We start from the raw sequence: 11,909 nt of genomic DNA on the forward strand, positions 1-11,909 counted from the left end.
CATTCCATTATAACCTTAACTTCTATTACGTCTATACAGGCACCTTGCTCGCCATTCTTTCTTGCCTTTTTAGGGTTTTCAATGCAAACTATTCATTCCTACACGTTCCGTTTATTGGTTCATATTTACAGCTCTCAACATATGCTCCTCTTTTGTGAATGGTTTACACCATAGTATGAACAAAGACACTCTCGCTAAACTCGGCGACACCTTTAAACAGTTGGCTCGTCCTTCAAGTGAGGAGGAATTGGAGCAAGGTGCAAACACCGGTGATTTAAATGTGGTGAATTTGCGATCGGGGGCTACGTACTCTTCCTCCCAAGGGATAGCGCCCTTCACCTTCAGAATCGTCTGAATACTTAACCCCACTCGGCCGAACACAATGCCTGTCGATCCACCTCCCCCTCCTCCTCCTGGGGCCCCACACCACTTCCCCCCGCCCCCGATTCGGGTCATTCCAACTCACGCCAGTATTCGACAATTCTCGGGAGGCGAGACCGATTTTTCGGCGCGACAGTTTTTAGATTTGTGTGAATCTGCCATCGTAAATTCCTCCATTACGGAAGATCATGATAAAATCGCTTTCATTCGGTCACGGTTACTTCCAGGCTCTCGGGCACTGAATTTGATGCAGTCCTCAGCGTTCGCTTCGGGGGACATTGGTGTAAACTATGAGGTTTTTAAAGGAAATTTCATTAAAATCTTCGGGGGCGGGAGTAAACCAAGCATCGTTAGACAGATGGCGCACACGGTTGAGTCCCTCCAAAAAAATTCCTCAACAAAGCCGATTTGGGACGCCATGATTGAGGCAAATCAGCTGGCGGTTGACTGTGTCAAGAGCTTGGAAGACGCGCTCTGGCTTCCAGGGGGCTGTATGCAAAAGCACCAGGTGAAGACAGCTTTCGAGTTGTTTTTTTACTTATTTCATATTTCAGAGAAGAACCGCCGTTCTGCCCTCCCTTTGGCCTTCAAACCGAGCGGGAAGTTGGTTGACTTCGTCTCAGAGTTAGAGGTCAAGGTTCAGGAACACCCTCACCATCAACCCCTCGCCCCAGCTGCAGCATTGCAGGCACAAAGTAAGGCATCTCTCACATGTAGTTTTTGCAAACAATCAGGACATTCTGAGCATTCTTGTTTCGCGAAACGTAGGGAGTCAACACATTCAAGACAGGGCTCAGATAGGAGGTCAGGAGCTTACAGGGGCGGGCATCATTCATCACACAGGAACCCTAGGCCAAACCATCAGCGGAAGGCTGCCTTTTGCCATATCCACGGGAATTGTTTTCATGATTCAGACAGTTGTTCTGCAATACAAAAGGCCAAGGAGGTACAGAAGTACAAGTCCTCAGCGGACAGTAAACCACACTCCTCTTCTCAGAATAAAAAGACATGACTTCGTGACAGCCCCGAGGCGTACATCCAAGTGTCCCTTAAGGAAAATACTAATTGGGAGCAACTTGACTCCGTCATTGCCGCCTTGGGACGGACAAGCATAATTGCCCTCCCTTGCAAGGTGGGCAACACTTCACTCACCTTAGCGGTTGACACAGGTGCCACAGTCAATGTCATATCCGACTCCGCTTACAGGTCACTGACACGACAAGCGAGTGGGAAAATTGGCCGCTCCAAGAGAACGACCTGAATGTGATAGGCGTGACGGGCACCACTTTGGGAATCCTTGGGCGAGTACCACTAACAGTCAGCTTACATGAAAAAGTATGTCCCTTTCGAGATTTCTTTTATGTCTCTAGCAGGTTTGCTTTACCTGTGGATGGGATCTTAGGCTTGACCGCCATGAAAGACCTGCACATCGCCATAAACCCTGTAAGCAACGCGATCGTGTATCAAGGCCGACGCATACAGGGGTTGGTCAATCCATCGCCTCTGTCAACTGTAATCTCACCCTCAGAGGTGGAAAATGACCAACCCACCACAGACTCAGGGGCTGCCACCGCCCAAGTGTCCCCTCTTACGGTCAAACCGCACGAAACCATTGCAGACTTGTGGCGGACAGTAACGGCAGTCGTAGAAGGTCCTCATATAGTTCCGGATCGTGCTGCAAAACTTGTTAAAATCCGTTTGTCTAACGCCCCTCCGGCGGGCAGTGATGTGTGTATCGACGGAGTTCCTCACGTACACCGCGTGACGGTGGAGGTAACTCTTGCAACAGTCAAGGAGGGAGGTTTTGCAGAGGCATTGGTAATAAACACGTCTGGATCCCCTGTATCCTTAAAACACGGTGTTCGATTATGCCAGTGTCTAGTGTATGGGAGAAATGTCGCCCCGGAACCAGCTGAATACCCTTCAGCCCAAGTTTCAGGCATATCCTCGGCGTGTCAGGCTTCTCCCGAACAAGACACAGCTCATTTAGAGGCGTTCCTAAAAGTTGCACACTATTCCGAAATTAAGCCAACCTTAGTCCAGCTTCTGGAGCATTATCGGGGGGCGCTTGCTCTACCAGGCGAGCCGCTTGGAGTTACGCAGTGTGCTGAACACCACATTAAGTTAAAACCCAATACAAATCCTGTATATATCAATGCGTACAAGCTCCCCCACAGTCAGAGGGAGGTGGTGCACCAACTTATCTCTGAAATGTTAGAACAAGGTGTCATCAAAGAATCGAATTTCCCGTGGAATTCGCCCTTGTTCCTGGTTCCAAAGAAAGACGGCTCTTATCGTCCTGTGATTGATTTCCGGCGTGTGAACACCGCGACCGTGGATGATCATTTTCCGCTTCCCGTTCTTCGAGATCTTCTGATGTGTCTCGGTAGAGGAAATAAAGTCTTTACGAGTCTTGATCTGGTTAGTGGCTACTGGCAACTGCCCATGGCCCCCGAGTCACGTGAAATAACGGCTTTCAGCACGCCTCATGGCCACTATGAGTGGACGAGGATGCCGTTCGGGCTCAAAGGAGCTCCCTTGACCTTCCAAAGGACAATGAACAGTATTTTTGGTGACTTGCTGGGCAACTCTGTCTATGTGTATTTAGACGACATCATCATAGCAAGTAAAGACGTGCATGCACACATGGAAACACTAAAAGCAGTCCTACACAGACTTCAAGAGGTCGGATTAAAGCTCAAAATCACCAAATGTGAATTTTTAAAGCCTCGGATCAAGTTCTTGGGGCATGTCGTGGACGAATTCGGCATCCATACACCAAAACCTGCACTGACTGCCAAGCCTCCAAGGTGACGCGACACACACACTCTCCACCCGGCACCTTCACGCCCGTCACGGAGAGGTTCGACCATGTCCACATCGACCTTGTTGGTCCCCTGCCGCCCTCCGCAGGCCACCGCTATATCCTCACCTGCGTGGATCGTTTCACACGCTGGCCTGAGGCCGCCCCCATCGCTGACATCACTACGGACGCCGTCGCCACGCCTTCATTGCTACTTGGGTCTCCAGGTTCGGCGTCCCTCTCAGCCTCACCTCAGACCGCGGCGGCCAGTTCGAGGCTAACGTGTGGAACAAAGTCATGACCCTCCTCGGCATCCGCCGCTACAGAACGTCAAGTTATCACCCGCAGGCTAACGGCATGGTCGAGCGCTTCCATCGCCAGTTGAAATCCTCCCTCATGGCCTACACCCAACGCGACAACTGGTCCCTGGCTCTTCCCTTGGTCCTCCTCGGCATCAGGTCCTCCCTGAAGGAAGACCTGCATCACTCCTCGGCTGAACTAGTGTACGGCACCAACCTCCGGCACCCAGACGAACTTCTAGCGCCCACACCTGACACCGCCTCCTGCTGCGGCCAGGACTTCGCCGCCCGCCTCAAAGGTGCCATGAGGAGCCTCCAGCCGGTGCAGCCTCGCTCTTCCCCGAAGAAGACCTTTGTCAACCAGGACCTCGACACCTGCACCCACGTCTTCGTGCGCGTGGATGCCGTCCGGCGGCCCCTGCAACAGCCCTACCAAGGACCCTACCGCGTCCTGAGACGGACCAGAAAGACTGTCACGATCGACAAACATGGTTCTCAGGACGCGGTTTCCATAGACAGGGTCAAGCCGGCGTACCTGCTGGCCCCAGACCAGGCGCCCCATCTCTCCGGCGACGAAACGACACCGTCTGCACCAGTCCGCACCAGGAAGATATCGTTCCTTATTTGAAGTCACTGGGGGAGGGGGGGGATATTTGTAGCAGTGACCGCTTAAAACTTCGTGCTTCTTCCCTCAGTGACATCAAGAAAACGAGTGCGGCAGCACAAACTATGTATTTTGTTATTGTATTCCGTTGTCTTGTATCGCGTCTTCATTGTTTATCTTTCTTGTACTCGTTTACCTTTGACTAACCGTCTATGTCCTTTTGTTGTCCACCGTTACACATTGTTATACACATACACCAACACTTAAATGTTAACCTACACAAACAACATTCACACAAACGCATACACAAACAAACACCTATTTTATGTGTTGTCCTTGTCGTAATGAGCTGTGTATGTTTTGTCTGACGGATATTGAGTTTCTCTACCGGGAACCTATTACCATTTGAGAACACTCGCTACCACCAACAGAAATACAGATGAAGGAAGATTGTTCCAGAGTTTACCAGCGTGAGAGATGAAAGAGTGAAGATGCTGGTTCACTCTTGCATAAGGGGTTTGGACAGTATAGGGATGAGCATGAGTAGAAAGTCGTGTACAGCGGGGTCGCGGGAGGGGGGGAGGCATGCAGTTAGCAGGTTCAGAAGAGCAGTCAGCGTAGAGATAGCGATAGAAGATATAAAGAGAGGCAACATCCCGACGGAATTTAAGAGGTAGAAGACTATCAGTAGGAGGAGGAGTGCTGATGAGACGAAGAGCCTTAGACTCCACTCTGTTTAAGCGCGAGTTAACTATAGTATGTATCGTGGATCATTTATAAAATAAAAAATCCGAATAGGCTATTCTTTAGCTCACTACCGTCGCTCGAGGCACAAAAAACAGTTACTCTGCCAAGTTTGTACCCCACATTTGGCGATGGTAGGTGCACCTATTGCACTTCAATGCAATAAGTGATACTGTTGTTAATAGAAATGGATTGATCATTCTCGTTGTTTTATTTATTGGTAAACGAGAATATAAATGACCGATGCAAGGTTATCCTCTTTAAAAATATTTCCTGCATGAAAACCCTGCGAAATCAATCATAACTGAACTTTTTTTTAAAATTCTGTTTGTATTACAATATTTGCTGAGTACCTGCTTTGGGTGTATCAGTTTCGCCTTTGACGTAATTTATCAAAGACATTAAAAGGTCAAGCATCTCGACAACCCGCCCTCCCCCTCAACACTAGGACGGCCAGGTGTTTGGGTCCGCTTCCAGCATATTACACTCCGCCCTCAAATGACTGCTGCATTTTGTTTGGGGTGGTCCAAGACCTTGGGTCCAAGACCTTGTGCAGTACAATTACTCTTGGAGGTGACATCAAAATCCATGCTATGGCATTGCTTAATACCATAAAATGTAGCCCTTGGTAGTAGTGCTAATTTGTGAAGATATCACACTCATCCCTTGAATAATGAAATTTTACCATAGAAAAATCCTTCAAAATTTACTATAATTTCAACTGAGCGTTCTGAGGAAACAACTTACCTGAGCTGCTTTCGTTTTCACCCAGTGAAAGAAAGGACTTCATTGAATATTTTGTATTTTCCAGATTTTTTGTCTAGATGATCTGAACAGATTTGTGATTTTTTAATGAGTCAGTACTAAAAAACTGCTGATTTGCTTAGAAGGAAAATAATAGTAAATTTGCAGTAAACATAATCTGTATTTTGGACTATACAAAAGAAAACGTAAGAAATCCGCTTAAACAGAAAAAAAATCACTAAGATATCACAAAACTAAGGGAGATATGCTTCTTTAAACTAGGAAAAACAAGTTCCGAGAAAACGGTGTTTTAATTAAAGGGAGGGTGTTTAACTTGAGGGCGGACATTTAAAGTCCCCGCGCTGTACTCACTGTTGAGTTCCTGACTACGCTGCTTGGTTTTCCGTGCCCGCACGGCCTCACGTTTTCTGTCACGGGTTTCAAGGTGTTTCTGCGTTATTTTTGACACAGGACAACCTAGGAGTGGACCCAAGTGACTTTCCCCATACCCTACATTGTAGTCACACACAGCTTGTGCTACTGCGAACACCAATGTATTGCTGTTTGCGTTTTTATATTTCGAGCAATATCTCCACACCCGAGAGTGGAGATGTTCGTTGGCATTCTGTGTTTTGCCAAGCAAACACCCACTCAACAGTTTGTCTGAAGTAAGTCTTTTGTACACAGCATACACCTTCTGTCTCATTTCGTCATTGAGAACAAAACTGACCTTCATTGTCTTGTGGCTAGGGGGTGTTTCATTGTTGGCTATTGCTCTTTGATAAAACACCAGCTATCCTGTGTCTTAGGACAGAGATAATGCCTGGGAGCCTCGTCCGTTGAGGTGCAGTGGAAAAAAGTTGACAAAATATCTTGTCTCATGTTTTCCACTGTTCCATTCATGTTTCTTCTGACAGCAATGCCATAGTACTGCGTCAGCTTTGTTATTACATTGTCTGTCAATTTCCCTTTGCCACCCATGTCCTTCATTCTAATGTTATAGTAGGATATCAATGTATTATTATTATTTAATATCACCACGAATTAGGCATACAATTGTCAATGGAAAAACCCCACGACAGATAGATCACGCCACCTTATAGGAATGTCGTCCGTCAGTGTTTACCGTCTCAGTTTTGTATACTTAGCACTCCGATGGTGCGTGGAGGTCACCTTGACATACGTGACCAATTGTAACAATTATTTTCCAACCTGTAACTCGCGACTCCTTCACGAGAGTCCGACTGACACACAACGACAGTCGCTCTCGCTCCGTCGCTTCTTGTACATAAAGGCTACGAATATAATTCGCCTTAAGGAAGCTGAAGTCTTAATCAACACCCTTTAAACGCCCCCCGACAAGCCCGTTACATTTGGTTGGCAGCGGTCACCCCGCGCCTGTGCCTTCGCTACCTCGTTCTCCTCCAAGCCACGAGAACTCACCAACAAACTCCGGGGACAGGCGTACAAGGGAAGGAGTCAACGCACCTGCCGTCCGCGGCACCGCACCTGCCGTCCGCGGCAACGCACAAGGCGCCAGCTACAAGCATCTCACAAGTCGCCACCTACGTGCAACTCACAAGGCGCCAGCTACAAGCATCTCACAAGTCGCCACCTACGTGCAACTCACAAGGCGCCAGCTACAAGCATCTCCCAAGTCGCCACCTACGTGCAACTCACACGGCGCCAGCTACAAGCATCTCCCAAGTCGCCACCTACGTGCAACTCACATGGCGCCAGCTACAAGCATCTCACAAGTCGCCACCTACGTGCAACTCACACGGCGCCAGCTACAAGCATCTCACAAGTCGCCACCTACGTGCAACTCACACGGCGCCAGCTACAAGCATCTCACAAGTCGCCACCTACGTGCAACTCACACGGCGCCAGCTACAAGCATCTCACAAGTCGCCACCTACGTGCAACTCACACGGCGCCAGCTACAAGCATCTCACAAGTCGCCACCTACGTGCAACTCACATGGCGCCAGCTACACGCATCTCACAAGTCGCCACCTACGTGCAACTCACACGGCGCCATCTACAAGCATCTCACAAGTCGCCACCTACGTGCAACTCACGGCGCCAGCTACAAGCATCTCCCAAGTCGCCACCTACGTGCAACTCACACGGCGCCAGCTACAAGCATCTCACAAGTCGCCACCTACGTGCAACTCACACGGCGCCAGCTACAAGCATCTCACAAGTCGCCACCTACGTGCAACTCACACGGCGCCAGCTACAAGCATCTCACAAGTCGCCACCTACGTGCAACTCACAAGGCGCCATCTACAAGCCTCGAGCACACCAGCTATAAGCAACTCTACAGGCGTCCAGCCCACAAGCCTCGAGCACTCCAGCTACAAGCCTACAGGCTCTACAGCCTACAAGCCTCGAGCACACCAGCTTCAAGCAAATCTACAGGCGTCAAGCCTACAAGCCCCGAGCACACCCACAGGCCTACGCAGCCGATAGCGAGGGCCACAATCTACAAGCCGCTCCCCCGCTTCAAGCCAGCACTGCTACGTACCCTGCAAGCCACTCCACGGTACGGCAGAGGTATTCACACCTGCAACGAGGAGGCACGCCCGCTGACCTTGGGACACCCCGCATGCCCCTCGCTCCACAGCTGGCGGCACCACCGCCGCTGCCGGGAGCATCGGCCCAAACCTCTTCCGGCAAACAGTCAGCATGGGTACCCGCGGACATCTCCCGGTGACTGCAAGCTGTTCCCACTACCGTTTCTTGCAAGGCGTCTTCTCAAGAGGTTACACACCCAAGTCGTCTTCTCTGCCACAGCCGCCCATCTCTTACTATAACAAGGACGACGCGGCTATCATACGTCTGGCGGCAGTGTACCGGCTCCCGCACCGCGGCCGCTCATTTTGCTGGGTCAGCAGTTTTTCAACCTCCATTGCGAGTCCTCCGATGTCAGCCCATCCTCACCTCTCATCGCCGCTGTGGCTGCGGCCGAGGTTTCCTGACGCGCCTACAACGACTGCACGTCCCCCAGGGCATCACAAGCCGTCGCCCTCTCCACTACATCTGCTGATTAATCTTGGCATTTGTGGATATTCCATTCTTGTCCAAATATGCCGACTCGGCTTATTTTCATTATTATCCGTGCAGAGGCACGATTTTTTATTTCTGTGTTCCTAACACTGTTCTTCAGTCATAATTGTGAGAGTAACGTTCATTCGCATACGATATTGATTCTTTCTTATTGTTTGCTAGCGTGTCTATTGAGTATAGTGTGAGTTCCCTGATCAAATTTAATCTTCATCAGTGTGCCCTGCCTCCGTTTTCTTTTCACCGCTCGAGAGAAAACGTGAGCTTCATTGGTATACTCACTTAACATACAACTTTGTTTATATAGTTATTCTTTCTATATATACCCATATCATTAGGGCATTCCATTATAACCTTAACTTCTATTACGTCTATACAGGCACCTTGCTCGCCATTCTTTCTTGCCTTTTTAGGGTTTTCAATGCAAACTATTCATTCCTACACGTTCCGTTTATTGGTTCATATTTACAGCTCTCAACATATGCTCCTCTTTTGTGAATGGTTTACACCATAGTATGAACAAAGACACTCTCGCTAAACTCGGCGACACCTTTAAACAGTTGGCTCGTCCTTCAAGTGAGGAGGAATTGGAGCAAGGTGCAAACACCGGTGATTTAAATGTGGTGAATTTGCGATCGGGGGCTACGTACTCTTCCCTCCCAAGGGATAGCGCCCCTTCACCTTCAGAATCGTCTGAATACTTAACCCCCACTCGGCCGAACACAATGCCTGTCGATCCACCTCCCCCTCCTCCTCCTGGGGCCCCACACCACTTCCCCCCGCCCCCGATTCGGGTCATTCCAACTCACGCCAGTATTCGACAATTCTCGGGAGGCGAGACCGCTGTTTCGGCGCGACCGTTGTGAGATTTTGGTGAATATGCCCTCGTACATTCCGCCATTAAGGAAGATCATGATAAAATCGCTTTCATTCGGTCACGGTTACTTCCAGGCTCGGCACTGAATTTGATGCAGTCCTCAGCGTTCGCTTCGGGACATTGGTGTAAACTATGAGGTTTTTAAAGGAAATTTCATTAAAATCTTCGGGGCGGAGTAAACCAAGCATCGTTAGACAGATGGCGCACACGGTTGAGTCCCTCCAAAAAAATTCCTCAACAAAGCCGATTTGGGACGCCATGATTGAGGCAAATCAGCTGGCGGTTGACTGTGTCAAGAGCTTGGAAGACGCGCTCTGGCTTCCAGGGGGCTGTATGCAAAAGCACCAGGTGAAGACAGCTTTCGAGTTGTTTTTTTACTTATTTCATATTTCAGAGAAGAACCGCCGTTCTGCCCTCCCTTTGGCCTTCAAACCGAGCGGGAAGTTGGTTGACTTCGTCTCAGAGTTAGAGGTCAAGGTTCAGGAACACCCTCACCATCAACCCCTCGCCCCAGCTGCAGCATTGCAGGCACAAAGTAAGGCATCTCTCACATGTAGTTTTGCAAACAATCAGGACATTCTGAGCATTCTTGTTTCGCGAAACGTAGGGAGTCAACACATTCAAGACAGGGCTCAGATAGGAGGTCAGGAGCTTACAGGGGCGGGCATCATTCATCACACAGGAACCCTAGGCCAAACCATCAGCGGAAGGCTGCCTTTTGCCATATCCACGGGAATTGTTTTCATGATTCAGACAGTTGTTCTGCAATACAAAAGGCCAAGGAGGTACAGAAGTACAAGTCCTCAGCGGACAGTAAACCACACTCCTCTTCTCAGAATAAAAAGACATGACTTCGTGACAGCCCCGAGGCGTACATCCAAGTGTCCCTTAAGGAAAATACTAATTGGGAGCAACTTGACTCCGTCATTGCCGCCTTGGGACGGACAAGCATAATTGCCCTCCCTTGCAAGGTGGGCAACACTTCACTCACCTTAGCGGTTGACACAGGTGCCACAGTCAATGTCATATCCGACTCCGCTTACAGGTCACTGACACGACAAGCGAGTGGGGAAAATTGGCCGCTCCAAGAGAACGACCTGAATGTGATAGGCGTGACGGGCACCACTTTGGGAATCCTTGGGCGAGTACCACTAACAGTCAGCTTACATGAAAAAGTATGTCCCTTTCGAGATTTCTTTTATGTCTCTAGCAGGTTTGCTTTACCTGTGGATGGGATCTTAGGCTTGACCGCCATGAAAGACCTGCACATCGCCATAAACCCTGTAAGCAACGCGATCGTGTATCAAGGCCGACGCATACAGGGGTTGGTCAATCCATCGCCTCTGTCAACTGTAATCTCACCCTCAGAGGTGGAAAATGACCAACCCACCACAGACTCAGGGGCTGCCACCGCCCAAGTGTCCCCTCTTACGGTCAAACCGCACGAAACCATTGCAGACTTGTGGCGGACAGTAACGGCAGTCGTAGAAGGTCCTCATATAGTTCCGGATCGTGCTGCAAAACTTGTTAAAATCCGTTTGTCTAACGCCCCTCCGGCGGGCAGTGATGTGTGTATCGACGGAGTTCCTCACGTACACCGCGTGACGGTGGAGGTAACTCTTGCAACAGTCAAGGAGGGAGGTTTTGCAGAGGCATTGGTAATAAACACGTCTGGATCCCCTGTATCCTTAAAACACGGTGTTCGATTATGCCAGTGTCTAGTGTATGGGAGAAATGTCGCCCCGGAACCAGCTGAATACCCTTCAGCCCAAGTTTCAGGCATATCCTCGGCGTGTCAGGCTTCTCCCGAACAAGACACAGCTCATTTAGAGGCGTTCCTAAAAGTTGCACACTATTCCGAAATTAAGCCAACCTTAGTCCAGCTTCTGGAGCATTATCGGGGGGCGCTTGCTCTACCAGGCGAGCCGCTTGGAGTTACGCAGTGTGCTGAACACAACATTAAGTTAAAACCCAATACAAATCCAATATATATCAATGCGTACAAGCTCCCCACAGTCAGAGGGAGGTGGTGCAACAACTTATCTCTGAAATGTTAGAACAAGGTGTCATCAAAGAATCGAATTCCCGTGGAATTCGCCCTTGTTCCTGGTTCCAAAGAAAGACGGCTCTTATCGTCCTGTGATTGATTTCCGGCGTGTGAACACCGCGACCGTGGATGATCATTTTCCGCTTCCCGTTCTTCGAGATCTTCTGATGTGTCTCAGTAGAGGAAATAAAGTCTTTACGAGTCTTGATCTGGTCAGTGGCTACTGGCAACTGCCCATGGCCCCGAGTCACGTGAAATAACGGCTTTCAGCACGCCTCATGGCCACTATGAGTGGACGAGGATGCCGTTCGGGCTCAAAGGAGCTCCTTGACCTTCCAAAGG

General features: G+C 49.5%; 1 protein-coding gene across 1 annotated transcript; it reads left to right on the forward strand.

Moving 5' to 3' along the window:
* The first annotated feature begins 377 nt into the window (after positions 1 to 377).
* LOC127002464 (uncharacterized) lies at positions 378 to 11,607 on the forward strand. The gene is made up of 2 exons (XM_050868446.1): positions 378 to 2,568; positions 11,547 to 11,607. The coding sequence occupies exon 1, from the start codon at positions 383 to 385 to the stop codon at positions 1,391 to 1,393; it is 1,011 nt and encodes a 336-aa protein (XP_050724403.1). The 5' UTR covers positions 378 to 382; the 3' UTR covers positions 1,394 to 2,568; positions 11,547 to 11,607.
* Positions 11,608 to 11,909: the final 302 nt, after the last annotated feature.

This window comes from Eriocheir sinensis, chromosome 23 (assembly GCF_024679095.1).
Source record: "Eriocheir sinensis breed Jianghai 21 chromosome 23, ASM2467909v1, whole genome shotgun sequence".
NCBI lineage: Eukaryota > Metazoa > Arthropoda > Malacostraca > Decapoda > Varunidae > Eriocheir > Eriocheir sinensis.